At 36.6% G+C, this 22748-nt stretch overlaps 1 protein-coding gene across 2 annotated transcripts in view; it reads right to left on the bottom strand.

The window, feature by feature from the left end:
* Window positions 1-22748, bottom strand: part of NOX4 (NADPH oxidase 4) — a 146145-nt gene that overhangs the window by 78639 nt on the left and 44758 nt on the right. For both annotated transcript variants that reach the window (XM_008515327.2, XM_070623931.1), the window contains exons 9-11: window positions 7058-7271; window positions 4923-5087; window positions 4734-4796 (exon numbers count right to left, since the gene is read on the bottom strand). In XM_008515327.2, coding sequence (XP_008513549.2) covers window positions 4734-4796; window positions 4923-5087; window positions 7058-7271 — 442 coding nt within the window. The remainder of the gene's footprint in view (window positions 1-4733; window positions 4797-4922; window positions 5088-7057; window positions 7272-22748) is intronic.

Here is a 22748-nt window from a genome sequence, read left to right as displayed (position 1 = left end):
GTGGCCTGGAAAAAGTGGAAGGAATAAGGAAAACTCTTTTCTTAATTGAAAAAAGTAATAAAGAAGAAAAACTGTGATGAATACAGAATTGTATGTATCCAACCTCTCTGCCTCCATCCAATGCGCTTTTGAACTCGAACCTTCTGAAACAAGCCTGCACTGGACAGAGTCTTAGTGCTGAGGGCTCACCAGCCTTCCTCTCCAGTCAGGGCCCTAGGGGAGCGTCCTTTGCTGTCAGAGGCTGCTCAGAAGGAGACTCAGGAGCACTGAATACCTAACAGTTTCACTGAGGTGACGAGACGCTCTCTTGTCTCTCTCCCACCCAGCTAAACACATCCTATTTCCCAAAGTAGTCACTAAACCAACATTTGTTCTCCAAGAATAATGTATTGTTGTTTCTTTTCTTACAACTTAGGATTCCATAGGAAAAAATATAATAGTCTTTCATTCACATGCCAAAACGTCAAGGATATCAGAACATTCTCATATCACTTTAAATTTTGATTAACTTTGTCTTATCTCTGTAGTGCTATCCTATCTTTTCTTTTGATTCATGTCCAAACACTATTATTTGGGAGTTGATGACAGCAAATATGGAAAACAATTCTGAATTTGAAAATTAATCCAATTCTCTTTCAAAAGTCTACACCACATGACAGTATTCAGGAATTCACAGTAGCCAAAATAATTTTTATGCAATTTCAAAAAGGATTCTAGTTAAATAAGCAAAAAATATTTTAGGTGATGATGTTCACATGAGTACATAAGACTCCTCATATGCAAACCAGTTGAAAGAGAGCTGTTCTTGCTGAAGTGAGATTGGGGTCCCCAGCACACATGCTAGGCACTCCAAGCCCTCACCTTCTCTACCGCCTCCTAAATTCTCCCTTCTCATAGAGGCTCCTAGGAGATCAGCCTGGGACCCTTGAGCACTTTAAGCTGTGTTGGGCAACTATTCATCTAGCACCGGGGTTCTCAACTGCAGTGATTTGCCCTCAGGGGACATCTGGCAATGTCTGGAGACATTTTACACTGTCACAAGTTAGGGGTACTATTGGCATCTAGTGAGTAGAGAGGTTAGCAATGCTGTTAAGCATCCTATAATGCACAGGACAATGTGTTACACCAAAGAATTATCTGACCCACAATGTCAATAATGCCAAGGTTGAAAAGTCCTGAGCTAGCACAAACATCCTTCCAAACATTTCTGTGAGATAGCTTTCTAAGTTTCTGGACTGGTCTCATTGTTAGAAATGTCTTTGTTATATTGAATCAAAATTTATTTTCCTAAAATTATTTACCTATTAGTCTTATTCCTATACCTTGGGATCTCAAAGGAAAAATATCCAATCCTTCATCTACATGACAGATTTTCTAATGACTGCGACTACTGTGCATCCCCAAAGCTTCTCATTTTCAGGTTGAAAAACCACATGTTCATGTCCTGTATCTGCTTCTCAAAAAAACATAATTGCAGAAGTGAAGGCAATAATCCAAATTAAAATCAAATATTTTGAGATTATGAAAGAAATAATAGTATAATTACCAAATGCTAACCACCAATCATGTGACAAGGGTTTTACACACATTATTTTGTTAAACTGGTGTTGACAACATCCCTTCCAGATAAGTATTCTTAGCATTAATTTGCAGATGATGAAACTGAGGCTTAGAGAGTTTCAGAGATTCTCTCGCAGACACAGAACTAATAAGTGACAGAGCTGGGGCTGAATTCTAAAGTTCATGCCCTTTGCGTGAATACCTACTACCATTTACATCACATAAACTTGTTCTCCCTTTCTCACCTCTCTCTCCTTCCTCCAGTTCCTTTTCTTCTGTCTGTTCCCAACATCCTCTTCTCCCCTTATCTTTTCCTCCCATCTGCCCTCAAGCCAGCTGGGGGGAGTGGGAGCTCTCACGGCTCTTACCCAATCACCTTTTAGGAGCTAGGGCAGGCCACATGGGGCACTTGCTTAAAGCCCTTCAGGTTCTACACATCACTTTATTTCTGTATTTTTCCTTTTGCTCTGTGAAGGGGTCCTAGGTCAACTGAAAGAGTTTAGATCCAGAAGCCTCTACTCGGTGTATACCGTAGGTGAAAAGTTCTTAGATTTTCTGTTTTGAGAGAGCATAAAAGTTTTATTTATAGAATGTATACTAAAAAGTAAACTAGCTTCTCTGTTTTTGTCGAAGCTGGGCGATGAGTACATGAGGGTTCGTTATACCATTCTCTCTACTTTTGCATATGTTGGAACATATCTTTGTAAAAAAAAGCCCTCTCTTCTCTGTACTTGACACTCAGCAACCTCCTTCCTTTCCTATCTCATGTTCTCAGGTTGATGCTATGGTGAAGAAATGATTTTCAAAGTAAAGTTTTATGTTGTATACCTCAAATAGACACAATTTTTATCTTTCAATTATACTTCAATAAAGCTGGCAAAAAAATAAAGTGTCAAACAAAAGGAAGGTTAATTTCTGAAGTAAATTTCATATGACCCCAAGATTAGGCCAAACTTCTTAAACTACCTAAGTAAAGACAAACGTACTTGTGTATTTTCTCCCTTTTCCATTCCTTCCTTTCTTATTATGTTACAATTGTATGTTTATGGGATGTACGGATGCAGAGAAATGGAAACATGTCTTACAACTATGGGAACTAAAGCACAGCGCTTCTGACTGTAGTGGATTCAATCCTGTGAAAATGGCTTCGTGATTCAGCTGAAACATCCTATGTGAAGGTTGTTAATCAGATTTACTTGCCAAGCATCCTGCTGTTCTCATATAACAAGACAATCCATACTAAAGCACCTTGTAGGGCGTGCACATCCCAGACGGAGTGAAAGGCATGACATGGCTATTTGGCTCCTGATGACTCCTAACATCTCTGAGGTCCCAATCTTATATCCCAGGAGGGCAACTAAGTTTCCACTATTCCTCACAACAAGACATCTCCCCTTTCTCTCTAGCTAACCACCCACACAGCACCAGATGAAAGAGTGTCTGGACTGTACCCGTCTATCATCATTATTGGAGAAATGACTATAAATTAATTTATTCCCCAAGGTAGGCCAGTGTTGCCATCTTTCTTGATAAAATGGAATGTTGTTAATTATTTCACTAGATGCCAGGCTATCTTTGTTTAATCCTTAATAAATAAGTTTGCTACACACAAACAGAATGCAAAATTTGGAGCAACTGAAGCAAAAATATATTTTTTCTTTTAAAGAAATGCTATTGAATAAGTAACTTCTGATCTTTCTCTAACCATTTGACATGGCCTTTCTATTTCTTTTATCCCTTAAATATAGATTTTTCCAGGCTAGCTGTCTTCACAAGTACATGTTCTCAAGGAGAAAACTCACACTGAAATAAAAATCATAATTGCATGTAAAAAGTACATGTAAAAACATATATTTACATGTGCTTGACATGCACTTGACACTTCCCATACTCCGGGCTTTGTTCTACCTGCTTTACTTGCAGTAGTTCATTTAAATACACAACGTTATCTACGAAGAGGTATTGTTTTTAATTATCTAATATTTACTAATATTGTGTAAGATTATCACATTACACCATGGAAACGAAGCACAAAAAAATGAAGTAAGTTGGCAAAGGTTTCCAAGTTTTCAACTTGATTAATACACCAAATTTGAAAGTGGTTCCCATTCACAGTACAATCCCAACCCTCCATCTTAGCACTTTGACACCAGTTACTTTTCTGCTTCCATCCCTAATTTATTCTAATTTATTTGCATCTCTTAAGCATACATTTAAATATGTGGTGCCTGTTCTCAGTCACCTTTGTTAGAAATTGAATAAAATCTTAATCCCCATCATCGAAGGAGTATATTAAATAAATTACAGTACTTTCCTACTGTGAAATATTATGCAGTCATTAAAAAGGATGAGGTATATACAAATACAGTAACATAGAAAGTTGTCCGTGATATATTGTTCAGTGAAAATGCAAATTACAAAACAAATGTCAAATGCCTACTTATGCCAAAGCATATAGGAAAATGTCTGGAAGAATATATATCAAATTCTGGAGAAATGGACTGAGAAATGGGGAAAACGAGGAAAAGTTCCTATTTATATATTTGTGAATTGCTTACTTTTTCATACTACACTCATGCTATTTTTATAATGCAAAAAATAATGTTAAACAATGTGCAGATAGGCTAAAATTATTTGGTGATGCTATTATTTAGCCAGATATTCCCCCCATTATTTATTCCACTTTATTTTTCCAACTTTATGTTCCTTTCCCTTCACCATACACAGCTTGGGTGCCAATTACACTGGACTCTTTCTTTTCTAAACACTGCCTGGATTTTCTTATGCTTCCACTTCAACTCAGAGTACCCTCTTTTTTCTTAAATTCAATCTCTCTAAAGAAAATTGTGCACATATTACATTTTGCTACATACTTCATAAAAGGAAAATTGCAAATATCCAGGAAACTTTCTGCATTTTTAAATCAACAAGCTTTAATATATTTTAAACATATTACTTCCTGAATTATAAAGTATCAAAAATAATAAATAATAAAGTCACAAAGTTTCTGGACAGATAATTATATTTCTTTGTTTAAAAAAATGGCTTAGTTAAATATTTAGGACATTATGAGAGCCTTAAATGATTTCAAGAATGAGGTAGAGTACACACAGAAAAAAGAAAAAGATATATTTTACTCTCAAAAATTAAAAATCAAAAAACAAATTTCTTACCATTGTGAGGGTAAACGGATGGTTTTCTAATGCAGACACACTGGGACAATGTAGAATAATATACTAGAAAGCAACAAAGATAGTTTTTAAATGACCAAGAATGAAGTTCAAGTATTCCAATGGTCTGCTAACTTTCAAAAATTATACAAGGATAAAGGGTATTTTAAAAGTTGCTGACCACTGACTCACCTGGCCAGGTCTTGCTTTAAAATTTTCTTTGACCATTCGGATTTCCATGACATCTGAGGGATGACTTATGACCGAGATGATGGTGACTGGCTTATTGCTCCGGATACACCTGTAAAGTCTTTCAGCACAATACAGGCACAAAGGTCCAGAAAGCCAAAGCCAAGTCTAATGGAGAATTTGTGAAATACACTTTAAGAAATACTTGTATTGTAGGAATCTTTATATGCTGCCCAACTGTTTATTTCACACATTACAGGAATAATATTTTAATCTATATTTTAAATAATAAAACAAACAAAAATGAGTAAAAAAAGAAGTTGCTCACTGCAACTTATTCAAACAAGACTAAAGTATATAATAAAAGGAAAGTAACATCAAGACCCTACCCTCAAACCACTGCCCTGAGTATAACTACCATGAACAGGTCAGCATATATCATATATGTTTCATATATCCTTCTGTGCACACACATTTACACATGTGTATGTAGTGCATATACATAACATCACCTAAAGGGGAAAAAAAGGAAGTTAAAAGGTCAAATAAATCTGAAGATGATTTTAGAAAAAAATGTACAAGTCCAATGTTTGTCAGAAAAAGAAAACCCTAGATACTTTTAATGCACATAATGTATATGCATAATGCATATATCCATAATATACACACAATGTAAAATATGTATATGTACATATCTTTAAATACAGGATATACTAGGCACATTGTTTAGAGCTTACTTTCACAAAACAAATATAATATGAATAGAAGATAATATTTGGAATTTGGAAAGCGTGACAATTTTGCATGTGTGCTGGATGGACAGCCCCGATCCCAGGATAAGTGTATATTCTTGGCAGTGCAGAGGCCTGCGTGGCCAACGCTTCTCCTACAGCTGCACATCTATCTCCCTCATCACTTGGAGGCCTCCAACCCAAACTTATTTTAATCGTCCCTTTTTAAAACATTATTTACTTTGTTATTCCAGATCTTTCTCCTTCCACACAGACACATCATGCCTCTCTTGACATTTACTTCAACACTGTGTGAAGAGCAGGCATCACAGGACCAGCTCTGCAATGCAGCAGGCTTGCAGCTTTGGGACAGTCTCTTACCCTTTGAGCATCAGGTTCCACATCAGCAAAATGGGAGGCCCAATACCTGCCCTGCCTAACATACAGCACTGCGTGAAGCCCAGAAAAGTTCTAAAATTGTAAAGTCAGATAGAAATCTAGAAGACTATTCTTAATAATAAACGCAAGACTAACATACTCATCCAAAGTCATCTACAAACTCACTCTACCTTTTGACTCCTCTTTTCTTCTGTTCTTAAAACAGACATTTGACGTCACCATCCCCTACTTCCACTTGGAAGGCAAAGACAGGGGGTCATGCCCACACGGGCAGCTCCCATAGCCACGCGGGAAGATTAGGGCCCTTATCAAACTACTCACTGGGTATTTGGGGAAGCAGTTGTCCAAGAGCAAGCATTTTAAATGAAGACCAGGTTTTGCACTCCACTTCTACCATGGATTCGTGTGTAGAGTTGCTCAGGGCATTTTACGTACTTAGGCCACAATTTCCTCATCAGAAAATTGAGGATGATAGTAATTGCTTCAAAGAGCTACTAGGAATCTTAAAATAGATTTTGCCTACAGTACATTTTAGCATAGTACCTAGCAGATGATATTAAGTATTCAATAATTGATTTTATAATTTATTATTTATTATATACAATATTGTACCACAATATTATATTACACTATAATAATAATTAGTATTAGTATTAGTTCTTTCACTATTGTTTTTATTATTCAACCTATTTTTCTCAATGGATAAGAAAAATATCTTTGTCACTTCTCTTGTGGCAAGCACCAGCACCACAGTATGAAAAGATCATATGGTCCGTTAAGCAAGAATTTTCTATATTCTGTAATATCATAGGCCTTTCTCCTTGAGCTGCCTGCTGCCTACAATGGAACAATAGGCACTAACTTGCTGTTAAAACATCCTAAAATGTTCTACTCTATAAAAATAATTGCTTTATAGACCTTCAAAAACATGTTTACATGCAATGTTGAGCAATAATTATGGGAACACGAACTTTGCAGAGACCATCAGAGACACAGAATTAATCTGACCTGTGGAAAATTAGCTTGGAACCTGGGCTCTTCCTTACAAATCTTCACAAATGTTTTCTGGGTAAGTTCATCTGGTTTTGAAAATTCTCCAGAAGAGTCATGAAAATGTTCTGAGAGATACTCTGGTAAGTGAATATTCTGGTAGCGGGTTCCATTAAGACTGATGCAGCCAGGAGGGTGGGTGTCTAAATTAGTTTGATACTTCAGCAGCCCTCTGAAATTAAATTAAGAAAAAAAAAGAGGGAGATGAAAAAGAGATTAAAATCAGGGGATGCAGTATACGAAAATAACCTCGTTTTCTTGTTAACTTTATACAACATTTATCCAAAAAGTGTTCCTCCTATATTTCACTTAGGACCAATTGAGAAATCTTAAAATTTTTAGCAAATTCTTTACTGTGAGATTAAATCAAATTTTCAGTCCCCAAACAAATGCCACAAACACGTTAGGAAAGAACATATGTAATTTTCCCAAATATTCTTGAATTTGACAGCCTTTATTTTAAGAAATTAGGAATTCGTGGAATCATATACAAGTTTTCACTTCAATAAACACTACAATGATGAGGACTTCCGCTGTATCTTCAAACACAAATGGAAAAGCACAGGGATCACATTTGACTTGGCAAAGACTGGATAAAACAGGCCTTGTTGATTTAGAGAGACGTGTTAAACAAACATAATAACAGGAACTGGAAGCTTACATCTCCTATGCTCTGAAAACAATTAATATGCAGTAATCAGACCATAAATCTGCTCTTTTCAATTTCTCCATAAACAAGATTGCATAAAAAGCTCAGAATAATTAGGCAGGCAGGAGAGCTTAAAACTCTAAAATCCCATTCTGATTGTTTCATATTTTGTGACATTCTCAGACAAACCATTCAGCTTCCTGCGTTTTGTATTGCTTATCAATAAGGAGTTAAGTAAGACCAACCTCACGGGGACAGTGCATCAAATGATAGATTGTACAGACCATCAAGAAGATCACAGCTGCATATGCAAATCTTGAAGAAAAAAGTAAGATTTGGAAAAGCATTGAAAATTTTTCAGTGTTTTTTATTTTTGTGTTAAAGATATTAAAATTTTGGTTTCCAAAATTATTTCTTCTGGTTGGCTAAGTTTTTAAATTACCCTTCATGCTCTCAAATAATTAATTTTACTACCCTAAAAAGTATATCTTTAAGTACATCACAGCTATAATGATTTTACAAAGATAATATTTTAAAACAACAAAAACTGTAAGATGAATAATGATAGTAAATAGATCCAATATATGAGAGCTAGGAAAGCAATGGGCAAGGCAGACTTTGGCGCACTGCACCATCTACTCAACCTGATCATTCTCCCTTTTTCCCTTTTTCAATTCCCTTTCTCTCTTTACTTTCTTCCCTATAACTAGTCATCATGAAGTCATTAGAGAGCATATAGCATATGTCAGGGGCATCCAAGTGGTGGGCTATATTATATACCATCCATGGCAGGCCACACACACATTTTTTGAAGTAATGCAGTAGATATGGCCTAGGTATGGAGTAAATTAATGGATATTATACAAATATGAGCCAAGTACGTAATCCTTCATAGAGTTCTAGTCATATAATACAATTGTTGTGGCATTATACTTGGAAAATCCATTACTTTGATTCAGTTTGCATTACACATAATGATTTACCCAAACCTGTTGCTCCTATTGACCATCCCGAGGGTAGTGGCTGAAAGATGGGTAGGCCAAAAATCTCAAGCATTTATTCTATTGGCCACAAGTTGAGCAAATATTGGCATGATACGCTTGGCACTGTTCTACGTGGTGCTACAGAGTTCAAAAAGTGGTCAAATCTGGCCCGTAATGCTCCAGAAACTTAAAATCTTGTTTAGAAGGTATCTTGGAAGAAGCTGAACATAAGTCAGACCACAGATAAAATTTGAAGACTGTTTTAGTAACAGTTTAGTAATGTATAGTAGATACCAGGTCCAGTACAGAGTAATTTATATACATTTCACATTGTCCTCGCAACTGCACGAAATAGGAATTATTATTTCTATTTTACAAATTAAGAAACTATTTTAATGGGTTAAATAACACCCCAGGGTCACACAGATGATAAGCGGCAGAGCCACAACTTGAACCAGGTCTGACTCAAATTCCATGCTCTTCACCACTCACTATATAGCATGTTAGTTCACGGGATGCTCACAACATACCTATGAAAAAGGTAAGGAACGGAAGATTAATATTTATTAAAAATGCTTGCGTCCGGAATTCTGCAAACATCTATTTCCCACTTAAACTTCAAAACAAAATAATCACAAAAGGTAAGTTTTGCGGGCCGGCCCCAGGGCCGAGTGGTTAAGTTTGCCTGCTCCACTGCAGTGGCCCAGGGTTTCACTGGTTCGGATTCTGGGCGCAGACATGGCACCGCTCATCAAGCCGTGCTAAGGCGACATCCCACATACCACAAGTAGAAGGACCCATAACTAAGAATACACAACTATGTACCTGGGGGCTTTGGGGAGAAAAAGGAAAAAAATAAAATCTTTAAAAAAAAATAAAAGGTGAGTTTTTTATTCCCATTCCACAGATGAGAAACCTAAGGCCTTTGTTTAGGTAAGAGATTAACTAAGTAGTAGTTCAAGCATGGGATTCAGAACCTGATCCTCCTAACTCCGAAAATCTACATCATGCAAAGCAAATCAGTTGGTTAAAGAAGTAGACATCAAGGAAAAGAGTTCAAAAGGAACAAAAGCCTGGAATTAAGGTCCAATGACGTATGTGTGTGTGAGTGTGTGAGTGTGTATGTGAGTGTGTGTGTGTGTTTTGGAAGGGGGCTGCTTAATATCAGGCAAAGGAATGTTATTTATTCCTTCTTCCAAATCATAACAATGTTCAGGTGGAGACCACCTCACGTCCCAATGGTCCTTAGAATGATAAATGCTGTTACTATGCAGTACAAATCTGCAGGCCAGCCCAGTCAAGTAAACAGTGTTGCTGTTCTCGGTATATAAAGAAGCACATAATATTCTAAAATCCCTTTTAATTTTGACAGCTTTACGATATTTTAAGCTACTCTCAAGCTAAATGGCATAGGCTACCTCTGCCTCAAAAGCCCCTTAAAATGACCTTCTCTTTGTCTCAGTTGGTAATTGTTGCCATCAAAGAAACATGGATAAGAGAGAAAAGATCTATAAACAATGATAACCAGCAAAAAATATCATTCATCAAAAAAAATAATCAAGTACAAAATCTCAGGTTATTTGGCTAAATTAGGTGGTAAAGATACTGCTAGGTTCCCAAGGAAGGACACTGGCAGGTTTTGAACTCAGTACTGAAAGGATAGGTATGAGCATGCGAGACAGGTGCTTGATGCTTCAATGCTTATTTCTATAAACTTCATAACAAATTTGTGTGGTAAAGATCAGTGGCCCCATCCTCGAATGAGTGAAAACATTTGAAACTGTTAAGTAGTCTGCTGAAGACCACACTGTCAGTCAGCGGCCAAATCAGAGTCCAAAGGCCATGTTCCTTCCTTGTACCAGGGCTACTCCCCCTGCAGAAGCCCCATGCTACTTATGGACAATATTCTAAAACTTTATGTCTCTACACAGTTATAGATCTGGAAAAGGAGGTAGTATATTACTGCCAAGCCAATAATTTGATGTTATTTTTCAAGTTCAATTAAATGCAATAACTTACATTTTCATTGTACTAATAAAAATAGAAGTGCTCGTTTCTTTGGTACTAGTGCAGAATTTCTTACAATTCTCAGCATATGTACTCTTAGAGCATAATATTTCTTTAAAAATTATATTTCAAGCCCATCAAAATTATTTTATTCTGAATAATTTTGAATAGGAATGTAGACTAGGTATCATGGATATTTACACTGATAGATAAAAATATGATATCATTTCTTCAGTCCATTTACTTCACTGTGACCACATTTGTTAAAATTGTTATATATTATGTGCAGTTTTTATCATTGTTTTGAATTCCTAGTAACTATATTTATTTCAGCAGACATAATACACGCCTTCCTTTGGGGTTTAATGCACTCTTCCCAAATATAACAGAGCTTTAAGTAACACACAGCTCTGCTATCTGCTGAGCAATCCTGATCTTTCTTCTTCCTTATCACCACTGAGGTATGCCTATTTCACATTTATTATTATATTAAGTTTTGAACCTTATTAATTTGATATGTCTTCTGCCTTCAAGAAGCTTACAATCTAGCACTCTGCTATCCAGTAGAACTTTTGATAATGGTGAAAATGGTCTAAATTTGTGCTCTTTAACATAGAAATCATGAGCTACACGTGGCTGTCAAGCAACTGAAATGTGGCTAGTGCAAGTAAAGAGATATATTTTTCATATTATTTCATTTTAATTAATTTAAATCGAATAGCCGCAGAACAGTTATACTTAGTATAATCAGACATGAAAGCAACAACAACAGAAAAGCAAAATGAGCAATGCTATATAGATGTATAGTGCTCTCAAGACTATTAGAGATGATGAAATTTGATTACGAAATTCTGGAAAGAGCTTCATGAAAGAAACAATTGAACGGTGTGAGATTCCAATGGTTAGAGAATAGGAAAATGGCACGCCAATATGAGAGAACAGGATGAACAAACACACATGGTTTATTCCAAAATTAGTAGAAGGGATCATGTCTTATGCATTTATATATCCCCTAATATGTCCATACTCACTGCTAAACCTCACCAGCCTTCTGGCAAGCTTTTTTGCACATAGAAAATCTTCAATATATTTCTAGCGAATTGATTTTTAAAAGCAAATAATAACCACATAATTTCTTTTAACATAGCAAGTGCTTCCAAAAGTCAAAAGGGAACATTCTTTTATGTATTGTATCCTTCATAATTAAATGATAAGTAATTTGAAAGAGAAAAACAGGAAGGGAAAAGATGTTAGTGAATGGTAAACAGAGAGCCTTGCCAAGTTAAGACAGTGATATAGCAGGGGGTAGGGGAAGGAGGCACACACTATGTGGGAATAAGAAAGCTTATTATTATTTTTGTTAGTTATATTGTATTATGTTCCAAAGGAGAGATTTTGAAGTATCCTTGGAATGTCTAGTATTTTTCTATCATGAGAAATGAAAGATCTTATGGTGTATCAAAATACATAGTTGTGGATGCTCTTGTTTTTGGCCTGTAAGGATTTCAAGACTTGCTTTCGACACTCAACAGTGTTTCAAAACTAGGTTTCTTTCTTTTTTCCTGTTTCCTTCAAGGGGCATTATAGCCATACTATCTTTTTTCTTAATGCTTGGCTGTGACAAAGTCATAGAAAATAGTACAGCACATAGAATAAATCTTACTAGGTTACAACATACAAATCATAAAAATATTTTATAGCAAAAGTTAAATATCACAAAATACCATGCCTGCCTAAAGGAAAATCACAAAATTGGCCCTATTTTAATTGCACGTTAAACATTTCTAACAAATGCAGTGTCTCTTATGTGACCTTTATGTTTGTGGTGATTTTAATCCTTCTTTAAAATGGAGGAAAAAATCCTTGTCCCATGAGGAACCCGCTTTTTTCCTAGTATTCTATAACACAAAAAATATTTCTTTTCCTTACTGAAAAATTACAACAACTTGTTTCTGATGGTTCTTTTTACTTTGCTTCATGTACAAAAAAAGAGCTTAAGAAAATACATTCAAATTCTATATTTCAAAATCTGCTGGGATTCACTGGCTTCTGTGGAATCCACTAGAATGTATACTACCTAACATCAAGGATTGGTCCTGTGAACAGCTATTTTTCCAGTGCCTATAATCTACAGCAAGTGTTAATAAACATTCACTGAATGAATTAGCGTATAAACAACTTTTCGTTGTGGTTGTTGTTGAAACACATGATTGAGGAATCATCCGTGTTTAACAAACACGAGGTGAGTTTGAACTCAAAATTTACCTTCAAAAAAGATGTCTAGATTTTAGCAAATGGTATTAAATAAAATAGGCCACGGAGTACACTCACCTTCGCAGGAAGGTAGCATTAAACCAATCCACAGCTAACATCTCCCCTCTCCACCCTTGAGAACTGCAAAAGTCCAACCTCAGATCTCAGACCTGCCCGGACCCTGAGCCAATCCTAATCTAAGAAGACGAGTTATCAAGAGAGTCAAGCCTGCCTGACAGCAGCATCTAGAAGGAGAGTGCTTTCCTAAACTAGGGATCCAGTATGCATCAGGGAAACCCTAAGCATCCGGGCACTCATCAAACCAAAGTGTCTACTCTTATCCCCACTTTGGCTCAGCCAGGTCCTTGCCTCTGCATTCTTTCCTGCGTTCTTGCCACTGATACATGAGTGTACTCACATCCTGCAGCTTGTCTGGTGCACACACTGTGTCTAGCTCTTGCTAGTGGCGTTATGCAGAGTACAAGATGGGGCAGTACAGTCAGGCTGGCATCACAGGTGGGTGACCGGTGCAGTCGCACGAGACCCTGCTTTTAGAAAGGCCTGTGATTGGTTCAATGCTCTGTTGTCACCATCTTGAAATGCTTAATACGTTTGCTCAAAGGGGCTTGCATTTTCATTTTACAGTGGGCCCTACAAAGTAAGTGGCATGCCACAGACACTATGGAGCTGGCAAATGTAAACCAAAAAATCTAAGGACATAGCATCAAGATTGGAACCTTTCCTAAGAATGTGAAGTAAAACAGGTCGTTTCACTAAGTTTCCTCATCTGAAAAAGAGAGCGAGCACCTGTTATTCTCTACTTCACAGGTCTATGAAGAAAAGGACTTCGAGCTCTTGGAAAGAAAAGAATATGCAAGCATCCAATATTTCTTAGTATTTCCTCTGCTTTCAGGCTTTATTAAAATGGCAGAGGTGAATAAAAGGATTATTTCACATTTCAAACAAATGCTAATGTACTGAAAAAAACGACAGCCCTTCTCCCCCTCCTTTCTCCCCAACTTTCTCACCCTCTACCTCCAGCTAGAACCACCTGTTATGATAAATCAGATCCCAGGAGAAAAACTGATTAAAATTATGTGAACAACTATTTGGTCTGAAGCTCCCTATTTCTATCCTCAAACTAGGGAAAAAGTAAACTCACAGTTTAGAAGATTAAAAATTCATTAATAAGTGTAGCTTAAAGCATAAACGAATTCAAGTCCATGAAAATGCTCTGTATATACTATATCCCTCTATAAATACAAACAAACTGTACAAGTATAAGGCATCCTTACAGGAGACAACAGCATGTAACCTCAATCCCCACCCCCACCTGGCTTATAGGATAAAATATCAGCAAAAGTAAACAAATCATAAGACTTTAGTCCAGAATAGTTAGACAGAAAAATCTCTTTTTACATAAAAATGAAAATAAATCCTATGAATGGGAAAAAGACACATGCATGTCTTAAAGATCATAATTGTATATAATGTTATATTTATTAACATATGGAAAACATGTAAATATTACTCAAGGGGGATTTAAATTCCATACAAGAAAGATTTAATTCTTCAGGAATTTTATTCATCCTATACAATTAAATGAAAAGTTCAAAATGAAAAAGTGAAAGAAAACAAAGAGAGATGAAATTTTTTCCTTCTGTGAGCCAAAGAATTTTAGCCACAGAAGTACACAAAAATCCCTAACAAAAATGTGCCAGTCTACAACACAACCAAAATAGTCAAGCTAATTTCTCTGGCACAGAAATTGATGTACTAGTTGCCATAATAACTTATTCCCTAGATAACACTAAATATAAATGACAGTTTCAAAATGGGAATCCAAGTTACAGTTAAAAAAATACAAAGATTATTTTTTATTGTTATCTTCAATGCTTTGATAATTGATGAAAATTGGAAGGACCAAGAATGACAACACATGCCTAAATAGAAGCCAATTAATACAATTCAGCTTAATGCAACAAATACTGAATGAGTGATGACATATGAAAGGGATCCCATGGATAAAGACGGGTAAGAAACATTCCTACCCTCAAAAACACTACTTTACCTAGGATATATCACTCTGCTCTCTTTTCTTTTCTTTTTCATATTGGAACTCACAGATACATAATGGGGGTAGGCAGAAGAAAACCCTGGAATTTTCTACTATTCAACTACAGCTTCAGTTACCACCTGACTTTTCCCTTTTACCTATGGTTTTACATAGTGTGTAATATTCCATACTTCTGGATGTTTGGTGTTTATGTGAATTTCTCTTCCCCCCGGACATTTTCAAGGAGTATTTATGTAGGTTCTTTCTTTTTTCTTATTCTCCATGCAATTTTCATTCTTCTCCTTAATCTACTTTTCTAGCACTGGCAGGCACCACTTTGAGACTTGGTAACAGACTTTAAAAGATGTGGACAACACGTTCACCAAATGAAGAGTTACAAAGACACAGTGTGGCAACAGAAATCCTGACAACAGTATCTCTCCCACTGTATTTTTATTGCCTTTAGTCTAGAGTCTAGCTTTTTTCATTGTTATTTTCAAGTTACGTGGAAGAATTTTTGAGGTTAAAGTATCACATAAATGTAATTCTATTATGAGATTAACTATAAAGTTATTATGTGCCATAACAAGGTTGTACATTTTAAGAAACATTTATAAAGCAGTACCAAAAAGAAGGCATTTCCTTCTTATTGTTTTTTGGGGGCACTAAATTTCACTTCAAAATCTTAGATTCTATGTAACTTGTAACAAAATTGAATTTCTCACTCAAAACACACAAACATACACACACCTGCACTCACCAACTTATATAGATGAACTGGAAAGATATCCTAGATGTTTACATGACATGACTACATTTCATTCACAAGCAAGGGTACCTCTGAAATTGAATAAATAATTCAATAATTCAAGAAAATGGAAGGAATTAAACGCATATTCTGGGGCCAGACTGTGCGGGCTCAATCCCAAGCCCTTTCAGGTCCTCGCTGGATGGCTTTGCACAGTAATTTAATTTAACCTTCTGCGCCTCATTTCACATTTGTAAAAGCAGGGGAACAGTACTTACCTCGTTGCACTATATTTAAAAAAGCACTATATATATATATACTCATATATGTATATGAGTAAAGAGCCAATAACAGTACCTGTCTCATGTTAAATATTACCTAAACTTTGGAAATTATTATGAATATTATCATTATTAGCCTCTAAAATGATAATGGGATTGATAAGTCCATAGCAATATTTGTCAGGTAAGTTCTCCTCACAGTAGCTTTTACGGGAGAAGAAAATCGCCCCAGTAGTTCTTATGTTCCCCACAATCCATTGTTTTCAACTCTGGATAAAACCTAAGCAGGAGATATCAAATGTATAAATTTAATATTATAACTTTCTTGTAAAAATCTAGCTTTAAGAGGCTCCAGTTCAGTTATTTTTAATTTCTTTTGGGCCACATGCAGCTCTGGGAATCTAATGAAAGCTATAGACACACACACACACATAGAGAGAGAGAGAGAGAGAGAAAGAGAGAGAGAGAGTGTATTTCAGGAATTCATGAACCCCGTGAACCCATTCAATGATTCATAGAGATTGTAAACCCAAGTTAAGAACTCCTTTCTATTGAAGGAGACGTAGGACTTTGTGGTAGAAATAACAGGCATCAAACTTACAATAACTGTCAGACCCGTCAGAAATTAAGCATCTGGAAAGTATTCATAACAGGTCACCTGTAAGACTGATGGAGAGTATACAAAAGATTTATCCACAGTCATGAACACTCAAATCCTCAACCTTCTATCTGCCATGGTAGGGGACATCCACATATAATCTCTAAAGTGGGGCAAAGCTAGGCAAATCTACCATCCTGATTACTTTAAGGTTCTGGGCTCCCAAATACCCATGTAGAGCCCATTTTCAAGGAAAGGTCTCCTTCTGTGATTCTGGCTCACGGTCTACCTTAAAAGCAGTCCATCAGCCTCCCTAGAACTTTCTCCTACACATAGAAATAGGCAGAATGACCGTACGTCCTGGTTTTCCCACAGCCACTGCTTAATTATTAATAGTATCCCATTTCATTCTCAGCAGTATCTGGTTTAGACAATAAGTTACATAGTCACTGCAAATCTAGAGACAAGGAAAGGAAAACTTAAATGAAAGTATGGGGAAAGAAAATTTTTCCCCCTCAGTGCCAGAATAGATTGGCTTAACAATCCTACCTCTGGGCCTTCCTTTCCCTGGGTTTCACCCAAGTTCCCATTGACATTCTAAGAAGAGGAGGTGCCCCTCCCCAGGAGGAAGACCACCCAAGCCTCTCCCCCTGTCACATCAGGGTAGGTAAAGAGAGCCCTCAGTGCAAGTGGCTTCTAAAAGACAAGATACTTAGGAACAGCAACTTTTAACACTTAACTATATTACATATATGCCTCCGTCCCCCAAGTATATCCTTAATTTCCTCCTCCCGAGGACATGGTGGAAGGAGGATAAGTCAGAACAAGAAGCCTAACCTCCTAAATATTTGTCTAACCCTGCTTAACTTCCTGAGCCTAAACTCCTGTGAAGCCGACAGTACCTCTGGGTCATTAATGTCAATGCTGATAAAGGCTGTCTACTGTGTTCCCCTGGTTTAAAGAAGAAATGCTTTTAGGGGTCAGCCCGGTGGCGCAGCAGTTAAGTGCGCAGGTTCTGCTTCGACAGCCCAGGGTTCACCAGTTTGGATTCCAGGCGCAGACACGGCACCGCTTGGCAAGCCATGCCGTGGCAGGCGTCCCACATATAAAGTAGAGGAAGATGGGCATGGATGTTAGCTCAGGGCCAGTCTTCCTCAGCAAAAAAGAGGAGGATTGGCAGATGTTAGCTCAGGGTTAATCTTCCCCCCCAAAAAAAGAAGAAATGTTTTTAAAAACATGCACATAGAAAATGATTCCTTTTAAATCCCCTAGGAAAAATAATTCCAACAGAATACAAATCATGCTCTATAATGAACTCTTGCCAGCAAGTAGTCTTGAATGGCAGAGAGCTCTGATTAAAAGAACAATCCAGGTATCATTTAAATAATAACATATGGTCTGAGGCAGCCAGTAGAGCTGGCACAAGAAATTATTTGTACATTGACTCTCATTGCCATTCATACATTTGAGGAGGATGTTCTCCCTCTCTTTTCCAGAATTTTCACATTATAATTCCTCTCTCATGTAAATAAAAAAATAAAATACAATTACTACCCATGTAACACTCCCAAGCTAAAGCCAGTGGGAGAGTTGACTATTGTAAGATCAAGAGGCGAGGCTGCCAAATCTCATTGCCAGTGCATTCCCTCCACGTGCCTTTCAAAGGAGTAGGTTTGGCTCTCAGCTGCGGCTGTGACATTCGTAATTGCTTTTCCCTCCAACATCCCTTTTATCAGTAAGTGAGAATGGCAGTATGAATCTCTTTCTGATGAGTTTTTCAAGTGAAAATGAAGAAACAAATGTCCAGTTACATACACGTCTGAGAAGAGGAAACAGTTTTGGCTTTTTTTCCCCCAAATATCTTCTGAATTAAAATATCTTTAATACAGCACACAAATAGCAATGTCCTAGAAAGGTGTGTTAAAAATTAGAAGGAAAAAATTCCTCAGGAGAAGGCTTGTCTTGTAAATCACAAGATAGACCTTTACTGTTAAAATCAATTGAATTTTGAGACCTGACAATGTCATCAAAATTTTTGCCTTTTCAGGAATATTCTTTTGATCTGCTAAGCAGTTTTTATTATATGCTCATAATATTACTTTGGTGATAGGACAATCTGGGCTTCTCAAAAGTGCTGTCTTTATCAAAAAAAACTGATTCATCAAACTGTTAAATGTGGAGTTTCTTCCTGATGCAGCTATTGCTTTTGATGAAAGTATACTTTTTTCTTGCTAACATTTATTATGTCTATATTCTGCCTATTGCTGCATTCACTTATGTAAATCTGATACAACACTACAATGTGGGCGATTTCATTAATCCCACTTAATAGATAGGAAAAAGAAAGATCAAATTATCTGGCCAGGTCATACAGCTATTAAGTGATGTAGCTCTTAATTGCCTTAGTATATCGACCTCCTAGAAAGGAAAATTCATGTAGTTTAAAGACCCAAGTGAACACCGAAAAGGAACAGCTGAATTTTGAGTATATGAAGTGCAATTTTTTAGGGTGTCATGCAATAGATTTGCTTCTAAATATTTTTTAGAAATCTAAAAATAAAGGTAATAGGAATAAAAACTAGGTTAAGCTAAGGGCACAGATAATCAAGGAATGAGATAATTTGGTCCTAAATAATATTTACTGCAATATTTGGAGTGACAAGGTGAGACGTGCACTTTACCAATGTCAGAGCACATACCCAGGAGCACCGCACTGAGCTTGGTCTCCAGCTTTAAAAGGGATGCAGGGAAGCTGTGCCAAACTGAGTGGTGAGGAATGTGGCCTCAGGAATCTGATACCTGGGTTCAAACCCAAGCTCTTCTGCTTACTAGCCATGACTCAGCAAGATACTTCAGCTGTCACTGCCCCTGTTTTCTCACGTGGACAACAGGAATAAGAATAACAACTCATTTTGCCAGGGTTGTTGGGAGGGTCTAAAGAGATCAAACGTTAGTAAGGTACAAGATAAGTACTCAATGATATTAACTATTAATATACTCAAGGAGAAAGTTCAGAATAATGATGAGACTTGAAATACTGTCATTCAAGGAACAGATGAATAGAATCTGGAGAAGGAGAGGGTCTCAATTTCCACAGCCTCCAGAGTCACAGACTTTTAAATCACTGGATAGAAATTAAAATAAAATAAATTCTGGTTCAAAAATGAAAGAGCTTTGTGAGAATCAGAGCTTCCTAAAGATAGAATGGGCTTGTTCAGAACTAGACGTTTACTTAGACATATTGGAGGGAAGATGAAAGGAGGCTTGGTCAAGGGGCTGGCCCTATGGCCGAGTGCTTAAAGTTCCGCATGCTCTTCTTCAGCGGCCCAGTTTCGCGAGTTTGGATCTGGGGTAGGGACCTACTCCACTCATCAGCCATGTTCTGGAGGCATCCCACGTACAAAGTAGGGGAAGATTAGCACAGATGTTAGCTCAGGGCTAATCTTCCTCAAGCAAAAAAAATAAAAAGAAGAGGAGGATTGGCAACAGATGTTAGCTCAGGGCGAATCTTCCTCACGAAAAAAAGGAAAAAAAACAGGCTTGGTCAAGATATCTTTTAAGCTTCCTTCAAAATTTGAGATTCTATGAAGAAAAATTGATCTTAGAAAATCATATTGGGCAACTGCTTCTCTTACTGCAAAAAGTCTGCTTAGGGAGAGAAACCGGTCAATAATTTCTAATAGCTTCATCCTTGAAGCCTGAAATTTTTTAAAATTTCTGGCCCACATTGATCTTTCAATTCTCTGAACCACTAGAATTCTTATAAATAAAATATGTTTACCCTTGAGATATGCAGTCTAAACTTATCTCTAGCTCTTTCAATTGATTTTTTTACCCCAAACTAATTCCCAATGCCAGGAGACTAAGGATCATATGTTATATTATCCTTTTACGTCTTGTTATAGTACTGAGCACATTGATGGAGAGAGGACTAACTGCCCAGCAAGTAATGATTTTCCATTTGAACCTAAAGCATATTGTTTAACAGAAATCTCAATACAAATCCAAGAAACTTCTTTGAATGCCTGCACTTTATTTGTATAATCAAAAGCTAGAGAATGAAATTATCAAGGTATTTCATAAGTACAGATATGTCTAAGTTCTCAACATTGCCACAAATGATAATAACTTCAATAGATTTACTTATAACAGATCACTTATCAATAAAAAAGAACATTTTGAGAAATGTTCCATTTTGAGAAAGCTCTAAGATTTATCAGCAGTAATTTTTCCCACACCAGAAGCATAACCTACATAGCTTTCTTCCCAATTAAGTTTCATAGGATTACAAAGTTTTATTTATAAGATGAATAAGTTCTGGGGATCCTGCATACAGCATGATGACTATAGCTAATCATACTGTATTGTATACTTGAAATTTCCTAAGAGAGTAGATCTTAAGCCTTCTCATCAGAAAAAAAAATAGGTAACCATGTGAGGTGATGGATGTGTTAATTCACTTCATTGTGGTAATCATTTCACAATGTATATGTAAATCATCACATTGTACACTGTAAATATACACAAGTTTATTTTTTTAATTTTTTATTTTTTTGCTGAGGAAGATTAGCCCTGAGCTAACATCTGTGCCAATCTTCCTCTACTTTATGTGTGGGTTGCTGCCACAGCATAGCTGATGAGCTGTGTAGGTTCATGCCTGGGATACGAACCAGTGAACCTGGGCTGCTGAACTTAACCACTACACCACAGGGCTGGTCCCAAGTTTATTTTTTTATTTTTTTCACTTTTTGGTGAGGAAGATTGGCACTGAGCTAACATCTGTTGCCAATCTTCCTCTTTTCTTTTCTTCCCAAAGCCCCATTAAGCAGTGGCATACCCTAGTTGTAGGTCATTCTAGTTCTACATGGGATGCTGCCACAGCATGGCTTGATGCGTGGTGCGTAGGTCCACACCCAGGATCCAAACCGGCAAGGTGAAGCTGCCAAAGTGGAGCGTGCAAACTTAATCACTTGGCCACAGGCCCGGTCCCCCATGTTTATTTTTTAATTATACTACAATTAAAAAAATAAACTTCATAGAAAAAAAAATGTGCACTATAGAATGCTTGTAATTGTGTATTTGTTGCATGACACTTATTTCAGTATTAGAATAACTGTTTTCTTGGGAGTGACCCCATGGTTGAGTGGTTAAGTTCATGCGCTCTGCTTCGGCAGCCAGGGGTTTCGGCAGTTCGGATCCTGGGTGCAGACATGGCACCGCTCATCAGGCCATGCTGAGGCAGCGTCCCACACAGCACAACCAGAGGCACTCACACCTAGAATATACAACTACGTACTAGAGGACTTTGGGGAGAAGAAGAAGAAAAAAAGGATAACTGTTTTCTTCATTTCTACTGATAATATGTAAAGAACTATTAATTCAGTTGGTATAATAGATTATTTATAATTCATCCAATAGATGCCATTTGTTATTTCTTTGTATAAATTAAAGTCACTTTACAAACTTTGTTCTATAAAAGTAAAGTCAAAATTTAAATATGCCTTCTTTTACTTTCAAAAAAAATGGAGAAAGGACTCTCAGTATAATCCTCTTTAAACTTAAGAAGTCTGTTTGAACTCTTGAACCTCCAAAAAAAGAAGATTCTATTTTGAATTACAAAGAAAGAGATTTTTCCAGTCTTAATTTAGTACAACATAAAGGCAAGAGAATGCATAATTAATTATACTAACAAATGATTACATTTTTCTCTCATCTGCTATAGATAGATGATGATGAAGATAGATAGATAGATGATCGAAATCCCGGATAAATCAAGATATTAACCTTTAAAAAAAATCTTAAGACCAATTCTTAGAAGCACACAGCTCCACAAAAAATATAGGGCCCAGTAGTAAAAGATATGAGTTTTTGAGTCAGAATGCCTGGATTTGAATCCCTCAGTTAAGTAAACTTTAGCAAGTTACTCTCTTTAAACCTCAGTTTTCCCACCTGTGAAGGGCGACTAACAATATTATTTACCTTATAAAATTGTGATCCTTTAATGACATAAAGCACCTATATCATTTTGACTTTATACGTAGCACATAGTAAGTATTAAGTAACTGTTTTGAATT

The sequence above is a fragment of the Equus przewalskii genome, chromosome 6, assembly GCF_037783145.1.
Source record: "Equus przewalskii isolate Varuska chromosome 6, EquPr2, whole genome shotgun sequence".
In the NCBI taxonomy this organism is placed as follows: Eukaryota; Metazoa; Chordata; class Mammalia; order Perissodactyla; family Equidae; genus Equus; species Equus przewalskii.
This window is presented reverse-complemented; position numbering and strand designations above follow the sequence as displayed.